We start from the raw sequence: 18,110 nt of genomic DNA, 5'->3' as shown, positions 1-18,110 counted from the left end.
TTGAGTTCTATACAGGATCAATAAGTTGGAATTCATAGGTTAGAAGAACTTTGGCATATGTCTGGGATCAATAAGGCTTATGTACGGAAATCTTTAGCATAATTTCTAGGGAATTCAATTGTTATCAACTAGAGAATCGGATAGAAGTATTAGGTGGTGGATTCAATGCTTTAGCATCTTTATAATCTATTCTTAAACTCTAAAGAATCTCATTGCTCATTCTTGTCTTTAATTTTAGTTTTTCTTTCTTTAATTTTCTGTTTAAAACTCAATCATCATAAAAATCAGTTTGTTTCACTTAAGTATAGCACACTTGTCGTAGCAAAATTGTTTCAATCAGTCCTTGAGGGAATGACCTCGTGCTTGCACATTTATTCTACAATTGATTCGTGCACTTGCGAGTACTAAATTAAAATTGACAACATGCAGCATCCTTTTCTATACTATACTCCAACCAACTAGGATGATCCTTAAACCAATTGACGTTAAACCTTTGCTTAACACTGTTAAATTCTGATTGAAGAAAGTTATAGTTTTTTGGTTGACAAAGACCTTGCAGCAAATAATGTCTTCGCACTCGATCTCGAACATTAGGATGATACTCTAAAATCGAAGTTCGAAGTCCAAGATCTCCAGGAAGGTCTTCTATATTAATCAAAGTGGGTGGTGGCAACTGATGCATTACTTATCAGATGGGATTGAGGGGGTGCCAACTGATTTGTAAAGTTCAATTCTTCGGGATGATTTTTGAAGTACCATCATTGGATGTATTTCTTATTTGAGGAGCTTCAGGTGGTGTCAACTGATCCGTTGCTTTTCTCTTATGATATCTCTCTATGAAGACTTCAACTTGTCGTTCGTAGGGAGAAAATCTGAGAAAGACAAAAGACGAGATTACGAGAGGAAACGACTTAAGAGAATGACCATGTGACAAAAAAAACTGCATAAGCCTAAATGTATAAAGACATACATGGCAGAGAACAATCACTGATTAGGAAAATATATTAAAAAATTAAAAGAAACGTGGGAGACTAGATTTCTATCCAAATTGGGACATTAGATGCAGAAAACAATCAATCATTGATTAAGAAAATATATTAAAAAATTAAGAGATAGTGGGAGACTAGGAGTAGGAGTTCTGTCCCAAGTTGGTAATTATAATATTTAAAACAAACTTTTTCTCTTTCTTATCAGAAGGGTCAAAGATTAGATTAAAATATAATATATGTGTCAGAATATATGTGATAGACCAATCATGGCTTAGTGTAAAAATCTGTACTATGGCTACACCCCTGCATACCGAACACATGAGATGATAATCTTTATATATATATTTTTTTAGTTGTAAAATTTCTTTACACCTAAGGGTAATTTGGGAAGTATAAGTGGGTAAACTAAACAAACTATAACTTCAAAGTTTATAAGTAGGGAGAAGAGTATGTAGGATGAAAGAAGAGTTTAATAGGGTGGCAATAGTATTAGCCGCACCATTTTGTAAAACAAAATTAACCTTACTAGTCATATTATCCACTACAAACTTTAGTTGGAACGTGTGACCTATTGACAAATAGCTTTTGTATTGTTTTAACTTTTACGAGGTGGAAATTTCCGGTGGTAGAAGTAACCGCACACCAATCTTATTTTTCAAAAGTTCAGATGTGTAAATCATAATGAAGCAAAAATTAGCATATCATATTTAGCCTGCAGATGAAGAATCTACCCAGAACAGAAGAAACATGCTTTATAGGCTCAGCTCAATAAGATGGAAGAGACATGCTTTAATAGGATATGGGTATGCTTGTGTAAATGAATGTTCACATTCAATTTCTCAACTGACTAATTCTACCTAAGAAGAAGAAAAACAAGAATAAGAGATGTTTAGACATGTAACCTTGATTGGCTTGATCAATGCAACTAAAAAAGCATCAATATCTACCAATACAAGAAGTCAAGCTGTGGAGCATAAAGAAGGTACATTAATTCTTGCAGATCTCTTGCCTTGGATAGTTAGATCTAAGGAATCCTATTCCCTCCTAAAATAGAGACATATATATCGGAGGTCCATATAGAGTCTTCCAAGAAATTGGAATAAGCCATTTATCATTACCGTTGCCTACACAAAGCCATTAGCAACAGATGAGTATATCACTAACCAAAATCATGATTTACATTAAAGTTCAAAACTTGTAGGAAGAAGAATAGAACTAATGGAAACAATTCTTAGGGATTGGCATGGTGGTCATCTCACTCTTTGAGTAATTGGCACATCATGCATGTTTTAATCTGCAAGTCTGAATTGCAGAATACTGTGAAACACAAAGTCATACACATGCCAACACTTGCATACTCGCGCATGCACGCGCGCGCGCGCACACACACACACAGAGACCCAATATCTAATGGAAAGTGACATTGCCGGCCACTCAGTCATGCAATTGGTGAAGAGGCTTTAAAATGACAGGCTTTAGATTAAAACGGTCAAGCTTGTTTTCAAGAAGGGAAAATTTCAAGAATAGTACATGAAGTATCGACCATTCTAACCTTTCGCGAATCAAATTTTGTTAAAATCAAAACGGTACATCAAGTTCAAATTTCTACCCAATATGGATACATGTCATTATGGACTCCGTTAATTTTATGTAATTATTCAATTGTTAAAGGGTAATATAGTATTTTTACAGTTTCCTCTCTCTCTCTCTCTCTCTCTCTCTCTCTCTCTCTCTCTCTCTCTCTCTCTCTCTCTCTCTCTCTCTCTCTCTCTCTCTCTCTCTCTCTCTCTCTCTCTCTCTCTCTCTCTCTCACCCACCCTCTCCGACACTCTGACTTTGGTTCTCTCTCTCTCCCCCACAGACCCAACTCTTCCTCCATGTCGCGACCACCACATCTCCTCCACTTCCAAATCCACATCTACCAAACCAAACTCCCCTGTAATTTTTGTATTCAACAAATTTAAACCCCCCAGATGAATTAGATTTCCCTTTTTTCTTTTTGTTGGTCCCTCACTCCTTCTCCATTTATACCAATCACATCACAGCCTGTACCAATTTCCTCTTCTTCCCTTTCAAACCGTACCGAGAATTGAAGAAAATTAATTACGGGGTATAATGGCGATGAGAGGGAGCAGATCAGAGAAGGTCAAGAGGTGTTTTGGACCTATAGCGACGTCATCAATGGCGACAAGGGGCTAACGTATGAGGGGCTGTTGAGGATGTATGACGATTGAGGCGGCGACGTAGGTCCGATGGTCGTCGTCGAAGACCCGGATGGCCAGTCTGATGGTCTCGATTGGGGTCGGGTTCGGGGGAAGGTTAGAGAGCTGGGTGAGGGAGGATTGACACGTGTCGGGGAAGTGGGTGGCTTTGCAGGCAAGTTGGATCTGAGTAACGGCGGCGGTGGTGGAATGATGGTTGTGGTGGGCGGCGGAGGAGAGGGAGAGGAAGAGAGTAAGGGTGAGGAGGGAGAGGAAGACGAGGGAGGCCATGGAGATGAAGAGGAATTTGGAGGGTTTGGATAGGGAGGAACATGGTTTGGAGAGTGAGGGGAAGCTGGGTTTTATGGGTTTTCGGTGATGGGTGGTCATTAAAGGGAATAGGAATTCAGCTACTGTGGTCGGCTGCGGTTAGTACGAGGGAGAAAGAGGGAGATATGGGTGCTTAGTTTAGTTGGTTTTTTTTTTCTCACCATCCTTGAAAAGACGGATTTACCCTAAAAAATTTGACAGAAAACACATTAATTAACGGAGCATGTAACGGCATACACCAAAATTAGGTCGAGATTTGAACTTGATGTACCGTTTTGATAGTTTCGAAAGTTGATTCACGAAAGGTTAGAATGACCGATACTTCATGTACTGTTCCTGAAATTTTCCCTTTCAAGAATACAAATTTATCAAGATTACAGGATTTACAGCAAAGAACACTTTTGCATTTGACGACAAAGATGCATCCTGTGAAAACAATAGGTGCATCAAAAGAACAGGGAATGAAAAGTAAGTATGCTTGTGGAAATGGCTAGACTCCTCTCTTTCTATTTTATTTCTTCTTTTTTACTTTGAAAAAAAGAAGAAGAGCAACAACAGGAATAGAAGAAAGTACAGTATGGGCACGACCAAACTCCTCTCAAACAGAAGCTTCTAATTAGTAAAAATAAATGTATTTATTCTATAGGAGAAACTAACCATGGAAATTAGTGGGACTCTGACCCAGAACCTTGCATGCTGCCTCAGCCAAATGGAAAGCATCATGTATGTTGTCTCCTTCTAAGCAGTAGCATAGTAAGCAAGTCACCTTCAATTCCGTAGCCTGATATAATAAAAGCAATCCTAGGATAAGAAATCACCTTAATCTCATGTTCAAGCTTGTGAATCTAAACACTGTGTTTTGATCTGTGGTTTTCATTTTTCACGTGGCTGTGGCTGTGGATAGCGGCTAAGCAAGAATTGATTCAATGAGTGGAGGGGTCACTATTTTTTCCATACATTAATAGGGTGTTCAGAAAGGAGAAAACCAAAAATTAATACTTTTTTTTTTTTTTGGAAGTTTCAACTTGTGTAACACCTCAATTACTTTCAGTAAAATGTATGACTAGGTCCACTTATTGCAATATTGGCATAACTAAAAAAGAATACCTTGAAGCAAGAAAAGCGAGCTATGAAAGGCAAGCTTGGGTAGTAATATTCTTCTTCTTCAAATTCACCTTCAAAGGGCAAGCTGTCCTCCTGCATGGCATTGCCTTCCGCTAATGTGCTAAGATACTTCCAAGACCTCTGATTTGGGCTATATTCCTGAAGTCTTTTCCACCCAAGTTGTTCACAGTAATTATCTGTTCCATTAAAATTGGTGCTAGACAGATAATGTATTTGCGAACCGCTGGAATGTCACAGAAGGTAAACCAATCAAACATGAGCATGAAAGTACAAATAATTCGGCTACACACAACATTTCCCATGCAACAGAGTTAAAGCTGCCTCGGTTCTTTCAGGAGTAGTCATGCACATTTAAGAAAGTTTTCATAGTACATGGGACAATTCAAGAAGTATATAGCAACTTTTAATTTTAGAAGTTCCAATATGTTTTTAATATCACTAATTCAACTCTGAAAAACGAAGTAAAAGTAAACATAAGATAGCAATAACATTAAAACAAGGGAAAATGATCATTTACCCGATTTTAGGCTAAAAATTGCCCACTTGCTCCACCAACTGTTTTTTAACCCCATTTACCCAAAACACTATAAGGGATTATTTCCCCTTTACCCAATTAATTCTTTTTTCTTTTTTTTTTGAGACTTTTTTGCCCTCTCCTTCTTTCTCACTTAGAGAGATAAGTCACCTTCCACCTTGCTGTGCTCCGGTGACCAGTGGCCGGCGCGGTCTCCGGCGACCGGACTCCGGCGAACGGTAACCGGATTCCGGAAACCGGTAACCGAAATCCGGCGACCGATGACCGGAATCCGGCTATTATTGCCCCCCAGTAATCATATTATTGCCTTCCAAAAATCATATTATTGCCGTCCAGTGAATTGTATGAACTCCCAAAACCAAAATGAATACACTACAGGCACAATTGATCAATTTATAATCATATTACTGCCCCCGAGTAATCATATTATTGCCCCCACTAGGCCAATAACCTTAATATACAACACTTTTTACACAACGAAAAAAAAAATTTCGTTGTGTGATGTGGGAAAGTGAATCACACAACATGTTTACTAAACTTACGTTGTATAAGGTGGTTAAAATTCTGAATTTTTTTTTTAGAAGGTCATTGCACAACGGTTACAAGAATAATCTGTTGTGTGAATTATAAAAAAAATGTGGCGGATTTCCCTCCTAGATGGACTCAAATTTGGCTCCAAATTGTACCCTAGATGCCACTAAATTGTACAACAGTTTAGTTACTTGTGTTGTAGGAGTGTACTTGCAAATTATCATACAATGGTTTTTAATGTGCCGTTGTGCAAGTGAGTGGCAAAATTTGGAGAAGTCTCCAAAATGACATTCATTCTCTCCCCAAAACGAGTAAATTTGGCTTCAATGGTTTGTTATGCTTGCAAGTTCCTACAACACAATGAATTATTTCTGTTGTGTGATTGAGAAATGTCTAATCTCAGCGCCAAAACTGAAATTTTGATTGCACAGGCGGGAAATTTCCATCTTTGTTCCCTCAGCTTTGCTACACTTCATACAACATATATAACTCTATATGTTGTCTGAGTAATTAAAAAAAATAAAAAAAATTAATGCGAGGTGCCTTTATACACACTACTAGAAAAATGCCCTTAGACATCATCACTATTAAATCGGTCGGAATTGCACGCGATGTAAAAAAAGGATCTAACATCGGTTCATCAAATAATCGATTTCTATTGTCATTATAAACATCGGTTATCAAATTAGCCGATGTGTAAAGTTTCGTTCGAAAATTTTGAAAAAATGCGGAGGGACCAAATTTTAGAGACGCGGGGACCAAATTTTCGTTCCCTCCAACACTTAGTACTTTTCAGACAAAAAACTCTCCAACCCTAGCTAATTATAACGACTCCCACCTTGACTTCGCGCAGCTCTTTCATCTTGCCCGACCTCACTCTCCCCAACCTCACTCTCCCCGACCTCGTTCTACGACCTGAGCCCGTTCTCGGACCCGACCTCGAGCTCCTTCAACGACCAGAGCCGCCTCAAGCTCCTTCACCGACCCAAAGTAGCCTCGACTTCCTTCTTCGACCTGACCACTAATTCATTCTCCGATCTGAACTCGTCATTGTCCGGCCTGAGCTCGTCGCTCTCCGACCTGAGCCGGCTCGAGGTACTTCTCCGACCGCCACCATCATAGGTTCGCTCTCTCTCTTCTCTTCCCCACCAATGCTGATTTTGTGGCTGGTTTTGATCTAAAGTTTCAGTCCTTTTTGTTTAATTCTTGTGTATTTGAGTTGGGTTTGCTTTCGAATGGCTTAAAGCTCTGATCTTTTGAGCTGGTACATGTCGATTCTATTTGATTTTTGAAAATTTTAGTTCTTGGTTTCGTCTCACGAACTTGGGTTTTCTATTGAAACTGTGGTGCTTAGATTGCTGTGGTGCTTAGATTGCTTGGTTTGGTCTCATGAATTTGGGTTTCTGTTGAAACTATGAACTATGGTGCTTAGATTGCTTGGTTTGGTCTCATGAATTTGGGTTTTCTGTCGAAACTATGGTGCTTAGATTCGTTAATTTGGTCTCATGAATTTGGGTTATGTTGGAACTATGGTGCTTAGATTAATCTCAGTTAATCCGTTTTTTATTCTTTGCTTTTTCCAGATCGACATCATAAAATGTCTTTGATTGTTCAATTTTTGTGGTTTTCTTTGTACTTGTTTCATTATCCAAGCTACTATCCTTATCTGTGTTATGTATTCTGCTAGCTGACTTGAGATGTAAATGTGTTATAAGGTTTGGTTAACTTTGTTTTCGTCCTTTGTTTTTGTTGTTAGTGGGGAGTTTGAAGGCTAGGACCTATTACTTTGGAATCGAAGAAGTAAAATCAAAATGCTGTGAAACAGGAACTGTGTTTGTTTGGTGGTGTTCCTCCGCGCCGTATTGTAATTGTATTCACTCGGTGAGACTACACGTACCTTCTCTGTTGTATAGCATGTTTAATGAGTTGGCTATGCCTTTGTCAATTCAGATTATAAGGTGTAGAAACTAATGTAAATATTGAAACTGCAATACCCATTTAGGTCCCTCATCTCCTTTTCTCTTTATATGCTCTGCAATATTTTTAACAGCACTGTAACTATATTTTTTTCTTTTGGTGTTTATGAAAAGTTTCTTTGTTAAGAATCAAACAAAAACTTCTCTCAAGTGCAATGGATCCTTTTAGATAAATAACCTGTTAAGTATATTTTTCCCCACAGCTTTCTTTGATCACATAGAGCAATGGAATGATGTTTGCTTTGTTTCTTGTTTCTCTTTCAATTTCTTACTGACCATTGCTATTTTGTGGGTTTAATTCTGCAAGAGAAACTCTTTGGTTGTTGAAGCAATCTTTTATTTGGTGATTTTTATAGTAGGTAGAGTTGTCAGAATGTATATTGGGGTAGCCTGGCCTTAAAGAGATACAGAGCTGAGCTAGTACGTTGGGAAAGGCAGAAAATGCCACTGATCATTGCCTTCTGCCAACTTTACTAAGTTTGCCAGGTACAAACCAATATTTCATTTCCCTTCTAACATGGACATGCTGTTGTTAATCTTACACGAGCTCCATTTGGATTCTTTGACATGTCTATTGGTTTTCTAATGTTCATTAAGAAGGATAGAATAAGATAACATGATTGTGTTGATGCCCTAATATAACTTTGCTATATCCAGACTTTATAGAGGATGGTGGGCTGCCCTATATCATAGTCTGAAGTGTTATTATGAATTAACAGGTCATATAAATGGCAAGGAGAGGTACTTGCTTTCAGCAATAGAACAAGTTCACCTCTTCCTCCTCGGAAACCATAGGTAATACTAGCATCTCTATAAGCCGGCTGCATTAACTACTCTTAAGATATTGCAGATCCTACTCTGCCACATAACCCACGGAAAGCTGTCTTATATTGTCCTTCTGTTACACATTTGCTGGCAGTAAGTCTGATAGGAATTAATGGTTGCCTGTTTCCCTTATAATTACTATGTTTTATTTGGCATGTCAGGTTGTGAATAGTAAAAATCTTCCTTGCGTAGTTCCTTAAGGAATTAATGGTTCTGTTACATCTCTACTTTTGTTGAAAACTCTTGGAATAATGTTTCTTTCTTGACCAATCTAGCTAGTCATCCCTTAGTTGGACTTGGACTAATCTTAGAATTTTTTTGGCTTTCTCCATTGATGCTAGTTGTACAAAAAAATCTTGAGGTGGGCAAGGTACGTACTATCTGTTGATGTTTCTTGTATAGCAGTTGTGACTAGCTACAACAGTCAACATCCAAATCAAATACAATGGGCCCATGAGAAGAGCAGTGTTTGGTGTAAGTTGCTTCAATTTCTGGAAATTTGCAGTCTCCTTGTGCTATTGCTGCTATATTGATTACGTACAGTCTCCTTACACATAACTCATGAGTTAGTATAAGGACATGAAAGCAAGTATTATGAGGAGATTGTATTATATCTCTGCTTGCAATATAAAGAGGTCGTTTTAGAGCCCTTTATTGTTTTCCCTTAGTGTCTTCAGCTCTAAAATGACCACATGAATTGAGTTCCACTTTAAATTGTTCCAACTTATTGTATTATGTATTCTACTTGCTGCATTTTTACATTAACATGAGTTTAGATATTTTGCAATGTGATAATCATCTGCTCACATTCTGTGAGATCTCCAATACCAGGATATAAAGGGTCAAATTTCTGGTAAGTTTTTGCAGAATGTATAAAATTTTGCTAGGATGCATCCTAAAGTTGTTTTTGGAGATTTGTATTTTCTTTTGCTTCAGCTAATAACATAGGTCGTGGACTTAACTAACATAGTAGTATCACTTTGAAAGTCCCAATTGTGCGTACATGTACAGATTAAAGTTCTATATTAATCCAGCCTATCCTCTTGCTTTTGCAGATAACTGAGATCCTCAAGCTAGTAAGAAGGTTTTACAGACTCATTCTAGATTCTGCAAAAGAGAGGGAAAATATTGATGGGCGCACCGTTTTCTGCTTCTGCTGGCATATAATATTTACATGCAGCAGCTGCTCATATTTTTGTCAATAATCATATTAATTTTTGATGGTTTATTGATATTGATAATGGCATGGCACTAGAATGCTATCTTGTTTTGGAATAATTTGTATCAGTTTTGGATATCCCAAGTAGATGGGCATGTATTGGAATACTTTTTTTTTTTAATGTTGGGTTGGATGATTGAGAAATGCTCCCTTTTAACATTTGATGTATATAGAATGGGTTGGATTACTCATTTGATGGTTTGTAATGTGTTTTCTTTCTAATTGATTGCGTTCATTAGGTAAAATGGAGTATTATTGTGCACAAAATATAGAAAATGAAAATGATTGTACAACAGTTTTATAGTGTAGCAATTCAACATTGTTTGAATACACAAAATTAGGCCATTCACACAATGCATTCATTACAATCACACAACGGTAAAAACTAAATTCTATTGTCCAAAACCAATTCACACAACAAGCATACTGCACAACTGAAGTGTGATGGTATATCAGACGACGGTGAAATTAAAAAAATTGTTGTCTGACTAGGCTTTCCAACAACAGCTTTGGAACAAGTTCTGTTGTCTGAAGGATGGACATGCCACGCACAGCATGACTGCGCGACAACTATGGCTGCCATCTGTCGAGAGAAGGCACAACACTTTTAACTAAATAAGTGTTGTCTGTTTGTGTTTCATACAACGGGTTTCCACCGTTGTGCCATTTTTCATCACACAACGCTCCGATACACAACGGAGATCGTCCAAATCACACAACGAATTTGGTCCGTTGTCTGTTAGCTTTTTTGGCCTAGTGCCCCCAATACAAAGTCCAATGTCTCTACTGCCTAATAGACCACCAAAAATGCACCATTTTGTAGGATTCACAGATAATTTGACTTTAATACACAGAAAACAACAGGTAACTTATCAAAACACCACACTATAGTGATCCCTGTCCATCGTATCAAAGTCTACTGGGGGCCAATAATGTGTCTACTGCCGAAAAAAATTTAAAAAAAAAAAAAAAAACTCAGGATGCCGGAAAAAAAAAAAGTCTGGGCACCCACTTCTTCTTCTCCTCCCATCATTGACTTCGACGGTTGCGGATCTCCCTTCTCCGACTTCAATGGGTGAGGCCCGAGACCCATTGCAGAAGCAGTGAAGGGAATTGCCATGGACAAAACAGATTGAAGATGGGTGAGGCCCGATACCCATAGCAGAAACAGTGAACGGAATTGCGAAGAGCAGCATAAGCAAAGCAATGGTCTACACCAACCTGTTATCGGCCTTTCCGTCGACGCTCTGCATCTAGACTTAGTTAAACTCTGATAGTTCCGACTGGAGCTTCAGGGTGATTCCGGAGTTCGACGCGGCACCGGAGGTGAAAAGAGAGCTTCAGGCAAGATCTGGAGTTCGAGGCCGCCCCGCCGGTGGAGAGAGAGAGCTTCAGGCGTGATTCGGAGTTCGACGCCGCACCGCCACACCGGAGAGAGAGCTTCAGGCATGATCTGGAGTTCGACGCCGCACCGGAGAGAGAAAGCGCTAATCCTAATTTCGACGCCGCACCGGAGGTGCGGATGTGGGGAGAGAGAGAGAGAGAGAGAGAGAGAGAGAGAGAGAGAGAGAGAGAGAGAGAGATCGGTGAGGGGGGAGGAGAGAGATTAAAATGAGGGTAATTATGTCGGTACAAGTTAGATTGGGTAAATGGGGTCAAAAAACCCTTAGTGGAGCAAGTGGGCAATTTTTTAGTTAAAATTGGGTAAGTGGTCACGGCCCCTTAAAACAAGTGTAGTCAGCCAAAAATCTGTCAAAATTTAGGTGGTTGGAGAAACATGAAGGGTTGACTGACGGATTTTTGGTTGACTGCACTTCTTGTTGAAGTAGATTTTTTCCAAAGTATATAGGATCATGTTTGTAAGTTAACTGCTTAACAGATGGTTGAATGCTTATGAATCTCATTAAATTTTCTTTTGAGTGCTTCAACTTTACTTAACCTATAATGCTCATAGATCATCCATCTGATCAATGAAGACAATAGGGGTGTAAATGAGCCGAGTCGGAGCGAATACCAAGGTGATCATGTTCGGCTCATTTGCTTTTTATCGAGTTCGAGCCGGCCTAAAGCTTGAATATTTTTTTCCATGCTCAAGCTCGGCTCGGCTTGAATATTTTTCTTAAGCTCGAGCTGAGCTCGGCTCAGTTTGATTTATTGGACGAGTTTAAGCTTGAATAGGTTCGGCTTGGCTCATTTGACTTTAAATTTAATAAATAATATAAAAAAAATAAAAAAATAAAAGGAAGAAGGAAAATTTAAAATAGTAAACCAAATTTGATGTCTAACCATCAAATTTGGATTTATTGTACTTAAATTCTTAGATTCTCTTCCAATTGAAAAGGAAGGTAATAAAAAGAAATACATATTTGAGATTAGAAAAATTATATTTTTATTTATACTATAAATTTTCATGAGTCGAGTTTTAATAAACAAGCCGAGTTTTAACAAATTAGATCTACTCATGAAAAATACGAGCTACTCACGAGCTAGACGAGCCGAATATATCATTGTTCAAGCTCAGCTCGTTTTTTTGTCGAGCTTCATATTGAGCTCAAACTTGGCTCATTTATCTTACGAACACGAGCCGAACGAGCTAAAATCGAGCCGAATACGAGTCGAACACAAGCTGTATCGAGCCTATTTACAGCCCTAGAAGACAACATATCAAACCCTAAAAGCTCATGATTCTCCAAAGATTGTTTCCCGCTTTTGATATGCGTATGAAAAAATACCTCTCGTCATGATCTACATCCTCTTCTATGGCTCGGATTTCATTTACATACGATTAAATATGCATTACAATGATAGACAAATAATGAAAACTATAAAGATTTTCCCAACGGTTTTCTCCTTTTTCTATCTTATCTAGTAATAATCTGTGTATGCCATGGCGGTTCAGAAGAATTAATAGCATCAATATCATCAACAATCAAGGGCCAGAATTAGTTACAATGATTTAAATTAACAACTTAGTAATATCAAACGATCATCCATCCCGCATTGGTACAATGATAATCCTGTTTACAAACAAGTCAAAGACACATAACCGTACATATCATTCAACTTTCTGATCCCCAGAAAGCTTGGGTAATCATCAACGGTAATCTACCAAGACCCAACCCGGCAAAAACCAAGCCAGTCAACCTCGTTTTACTGGCCTTTGAACATAAGACTTGTTAGGATCTTCAGTTTTCAGTTTGGGAGGTCGAAGTTCTCCTTTCTTGGCCTGAATGCACACAGATGTTAGTATATTGAGGCCATTATCATTTTTTTCTCAACTCAAACTTTTAAGTAAGAAACAGAGATCAATTTCTTAGTTTCGTAGTGCAACATCTCACCTTCTTTCCACCCTTCATAAAATCTCTCCAGCTTGAAACCTGATCATGAAGAAATAAAGGAAATCAAACCCAAGTCACATGAAGGAGCTAGCTTGGTAGGAAAAAATATAATATGTATGAGATCATCACTATACTCTTATATCCCTGGTAATAGATTTTTTTTAATAATTACTTATAATGCAATGTAGAGTACGAAATTTAAGTGTCATTTAAATTGGACAGGTGTTATTGAAGATGAGAGTTAATTGACAAACTATGTCCTGATAAATATCTGCAAAGGTTTCGAAAGAAAGATTTCTGCATTTATCAGGCTCAAGGGCATAATATGGAGTTTTGAAACTGCATACTGTACACCATATCTCCATACACCTTGTGCACAACAGGAAATAAGATGAATTCTCATAAAAAAAATATAAAAACAAAAAACAAAAAAGAAGGAAGTTTGCAGCATTGAACAATCAAGTTTAAATTCTAAAAAATTATATTAGATATCTAATACATATATCAAAAGAGATTATTCAGGACTGAATTAGGTTGCCAAAGCACCTTAAAAAAGAATGGCATAAAACAGTATGTAGAATGTGAGGTGGTTTAAACTCCCCAAGTGCACAAGGAGACAAACAATGTATGTGATTGACATGGCCCAGTTAGGTGCTTCTATGTGGTCATCTATAACATTTCATTAATATAATTATGTATATATGACTGCTCTATCTCCTGTTTCTCATCAGTTTATCATTCTTTTATATTATCAGTTGATTTTCAGGAGTACAAAAAACAAGCAGTTCAATTGTCCAGCTACCTTAAGTGGGAAGATCGGAGTATACAAAATTCAGTTCAAAGAACTTATGAACAGAAAGAATGTTCTGATTCAGCAGGGTATATGATTAAGCAGTTGAACCACTGTCCAGTTACCTTAAATGGGAAGATCCCATACCTTTCTACAAAATTCAGTTCAAAGAACTTATGGGCAGAATTTTCTGATTCAGCAGAGTATTAACCTAGGGATGACAGTGACATCTTACATTGACCTTAGAGGCTTAGATCGCAGATAGTGTAATCAATGAGAACAATCAAGGACATCCAACAGATTACACTTTGGCTAGTCTCTACAATCCTACTAAGCATATAAAAGAATTTGCAAAATCCTGCTTTAAGGAACCAACTATAATAACCTCACAACAATGAAAATTTAAGCCCATGCCATAGTGTCGTACAGAAAATTGAAAAGGATAGAAAAAATACCCTTTTTTCTCTTGTTCCTTCCCATTCTGCCTCATGATCTCGTTTTCTTTTCCACATCTCTTTGGCTTCTTCTTCATCTTTTTTCAATCTTCCTTCCTCTTCTGATATCTACATGGCAATGAAAGACAAAGAAAACTACTATGAAACCTTAAACGAGTACGGCACAAGCAAAGAAAACATCCAAATTTCCAGCGTACCCTCATTTGCATTTTTCTCCTCCGCCATTCTTGTTCTGTTAATATTTCTCGAACCTTCATTTTTAGTTCTTGCTGAAACTCTTCAGACTGCTCATACTGTTGCTCATATTTTCCCTGAAAAATATATCAAAGCATAATGTTTACAATTTACTGTGTAGGAATTGGGAAAGCCCAATAAAATAAAAACAATTGCATGAAATAGGGACCGGTGTTTCTTCCTCCATATTCCCTCCATTTAAACGGGAAGAAAATCGATGTAAAATGAATAAAGGTACAAGGAATCATATCCTATGTACCAACATGAGTCTTTTGTTTTAGTTTGCAGCAAAACTCAAAGGATAGGGGTTATTAGCTCAACCCAGTAAAGGGTCAGTCATATCCTTTATACTGCATGCCTTGTGTGGATTTCTTTTACTATCAGCATCTGGATATAACCATCCTAGTTCTGTCATTTCGTCAGGTACTAACTAATTTTATAAGGTCCAAATCTGGGATACTAATTACAATTTACAACTTACAAGTATGAAGTCCATAATAATGTTATCAGATTGGCCAAAATGATGAACAAACATATACACAATCATATGCAATTATCAAAGATATGGGAACAAAATTACCTCATCGACCAATGACTTTATTTTAGAAGCTGTATCTTTCTTCAACTGCTTCTTCCTTTTTGCTCTGAGTTCGTCTGTAGCCCATATTAAGAACAATGAGTGATCCTTCCCACTCCAATAATACAATCCCTTCACCAAGGAAGAATTTTACAAAATAAAGTAAAAAGGTTTTTTTTTTTTTTTTTAGGAGAGAATACCGAAACTTTTTTTTTTTTTGGCCAATGAGAATACTGAAACTTAATGACCAAAAGAAGATACGTAAGGTAGTTTCTTTATGAGAGACCTAAAAGATATACATAAGGTATACTGGATCATGCAATACTTCTACATTTTAAGCATCAAGTTTTCATCTGAACCTATATAAAAGTCTGTCTATATAGATTATGGGCAGATGGGTAACATAGCAATTTTCAGATCTGCAAGTAAATGATTCGATTATCAAACCACGTGATTTTTTTTTTCTTTTCATATGAACTTCAGATGAATGAAGAGTCCATCATGCATAGGAACATCCAGACACCAAGACGATAATAAAACCAAAATTTCTGACCTTTGGCAGCAGTGACTTGGCTAATGATATAGTCCCTTTCTTGTTGATCGAGTAAAAGTTGGTGGGCTTTCGCCAATGCTGAAAATAAATGAACAACCCTATGTTAATTTAAGCATACATTAATAAAGACAAATGGGCATCGATGTATCCCTCAATGTTTCTCTTACAAAATCCAACATATTACCACACATCACACTACAGTTGCCAACCGACAAGGACTGTATCTAAGGTGATGTCAATCAGGGCAAATATTCAAAGTATAATTTTCTAACCTAAAACACAATACTAATAGAAGTTATAGAACTGATGAGATTGAATATCTCTTTATTTTTCTTTTGAATAGAAAAACAAAGACTTAATTGACAAAATCTGGTAATTGAAAAAACATCACACCTATGTATTAACAATCTAGGCCAAACAATCAAATGTCAACTCTCTCGCATCACGAATACAACAAAAACACAGAATGCAAAACTCAGCTTAGATCACAGCTTTACCCCAAAATTGACAGACTGAATATCATCATTAGTATAATGGATTTAAAGATTAAATTTCTGAGTGACTAACAGGTTACCCCTACTTTCAGTTTTAGAATACAGTATAATCTCATAATTCCTTCATATAAGAATGCCATGCATCAAAATCATAACAAAAATTCCATCTCATTCAAATGTGTCCAACAAATTAAGATGAATGTGATAGTATTATGTTAACAATAACTAAGATGTCACCACGTAAGTCCACAACCTTTTCCACCTCCCAAAGCCCCCACCTTCGCCTCCCTGGCAAGGCTATTTTTATCAAATAATAGCACCCAACGGTACAGAAAGTTGGAGACTAACCCAACGGTACAGAAAGTTGGAGACTAATAACAAGCCTCAAAATGGAATTATTCACACTCAGTAAGGATAGTTAACTTTTCATCCACTCTGTCACCCTCACACTACTGGATTAAGTGATGTAAGCATAAAGTAGTTGATTATCTCTGCCTGAAAAACTAAAGGACCATAACAAATGTAATAAAAATTAACATCTATATCTTAAACGCAGGCTTATTAAAATAACTGAAATAAAATAGGAACTTTAACAACTGTATTTAATCCAGTACACAAAGTATCAAAGCACATATTAATACCTCCAAATGCCTCCTTAGCCTGTGGATGCTTGCATTTATCAGGGTGAACCATCAAGGACAACTGCAAACAATTCCCATAAAAATATGTCAATAAATGATTAGATTATAAGTACGCAAAGTCAAGAAATGGCCATACCAATCTAAACTTGGATAAACTTACCTTTCGATACTGTTTTTTAACATCTTCTTCGGTTGCATCAAATGGTAAGTTAAGATATTCGAAGGGATTTAACTTGAAGCAGGAGAGGATCCTGCACATTTTTCACCATGTCAAGATCAATTATATACTGACAAGTCAATATATAAGAAATGTTTCATCATATTTACTGATAACTACAAACATTTAACATTTATGTCTCCATAGAAAAAAATGCTACTAATTAAAAAGTACAAACAAACCAAAGAACAAAGAAAAAGCAGTCTCTCAATCCCCCTTGCTGGAAAAAGAAAAATCCGCCCATTAACAAATTATGACCTCTCTCAAAGCATTGTCCATCCCTACCAATAACTAGTGATTCTAAAAAAGAAACGACGAAAAGCTTCTTTCAGAGTGCAAAGCACTGAAATTTATCTCTTCCTATAACCGTAAGAAACAACGATGCCTCTCAAATTTTAGTAAAATCCATCCCTCTTCTCAGCTGAAAAATAAAAACAGTATTAAGATTTTATCTTCTCTCTCTCTCTCTCTCTCACACACACACACATGTTATCATGATGTAGATAACAACTTCAATTCTTTAAACCACAAATGGCCACGGTATTCTCCCAAACCTCAACACTCATCTGCAGGCTGAACTCCAATGATATCAATCCTAAACCTTGTGATCACAACTAGAACACACACGCATACACACATACATCAAATTTGCAATTGCAATTGCAGTAGAGCATATCCACAATTTCCAATTCGCAGCCAGACCATATTGCAAACAATTCAATTTTAATCATAAAATGAATTATAATCCTAAACCCTAGCTTCCAGTGGAATTATGACCATAAGTAGAGGCTCAGGAACAATTCGGTACTTGTATTTCAATATGTAAATACATAGAGAGAGAGAGAAAGGCATATACGTATAGGAATATAAGAGAGGGAGAAAGTAGGGAGACCTGAGGACTTGGTTATCCCTCTCAACTTCGCTGACTTCGGCGTAGAAGTTCTTGAGAAGCAAATCGTCGTCCATGGATGCCTCTGAAGGAGATTGAAATCTCAATTAGCCTTTCAATTTCTTCTACTAGAACGAAGCAGACTTTGATTTTAGACTCTCTTCGTTTTTTTTTTTTTCCTCCTTTTAACT

The 18,110-nt window shown here is 37.2% G+C and overlaps 2 protein-coding genes across 2 annotated transcripts; both read right to left on the bottom strand.

The window, feature by feature from the left end:
* Nucleotides 1-2,033: 2,033 nt before the first annotated feature.
* LOC133744589 (uncharacterized) lies at nt 2,034-10,984 on the bottom strand. The gene is made up of 4 exons (XM_062172674.1): nt 10,953-10,984; nt 4,628-4,868; nt 4,178-4,301; nt 2,034-2,113 (listed from the first exon to the last, which is right to left on the bottom strand). The coding sequence occupies exons 1-4, from the start codon at nt 10,982-10,984 to the stop codon at nt 2,034-2,036; spliced, it is 477 nt and encodes a 158-aa protein (XP_062028658.1).
* Nucleotides 10,985-12,665: 1,681 nt separating this feature from the next.
* Nucleotides 12,666-18,110, bottom strand: LOC133707097 (uncharacterized). The gene is made up of 9 exons (XM_062132636.1): nt 17,923-18,110; nt 16,974-17,064; nt 16,814-16,874; nt 15,679-15,756; nt 15,129-15,202; nt 14,512-14,625; nt 14,315-14,422; nt 13,070-13,108; nt 12,666-12,957 (listed from the first exon to the last, which is right to left on the bottom strand). The coding sequence occupies exons 1-9, from the start codon at nt 17,994-17,996 to the stop codon at nt 12,871-12,873; spliced, it is 726 nt and encodes a 241-aa protein (XP_061988620.1). The 5' UTR covers nt 17,997-18,110; the 3' UTR covers nt 12,666-12,870.

The sequence above is a fragment of the Rosa rugosa genome, chromosome 4, assembly GCF_958449725.1.
Source record: "Rosa rugosa chromosome 4, drRosRugo1.1, whole genome shotgun sequence".
NCBI classification, from domain to species: Eukaryota; Viridiplantae; Streptophyta; class Magnoliopsida; order Rosales; family Rosaceae; genus Rosa; species Rosa rugosa.
Note: the sequence above shows the minus strand (reverse complement) of the source record. Positions and strands in the feature narration are given on the sequence as shown.

Excerpts from the sequence above, each read along its gene's own strand:
- LOC133744589 (XM_062172674.1), bottom strand. The coding sequence starts at position 10,984 with ATGCAGAGCGTCGACGGAAAGGCCGATAACAG. Across the intron at positions 4,869-10,952 it reads GACGGAAAGGCCGATAACAG|CGGTTCGCAAATACATTATC; the intron begins GTTGGTGTAGAC and ends GTGACATTCCAG. Across the intron at positions 4,302-4,627 it reads CTCGCTTTTCTTGCTTCAAG|GCTACGGAATTGAAGGTGAC; the intron begins GTATTCTTTTTT and ends TTATTATATCAG.
- LOC133707097 (XM_062132636.1), bottom strand. The coding sequence starts at position 17,996 with ATGGACGACGATTTGCTTCTCAAGAACTTCTACGCCGAAGTCAGCGAA. Across the intron at positions 15,757-16,813 it reads GGCTAAGGAGGCATTTGGAG|CATTGGCGAAAGCCCACCAA; the intron begins GTATTAATATGT and ends ATTTATTTTCAG. Across the intron at positions 13,109-14,314 it reads AAGGAACAAGAGAAAAAAGG|GTTTCAAGCTGGAGAGATTT; the intron begins GTATTTTTTCTA and ends CTTCATGATCAG.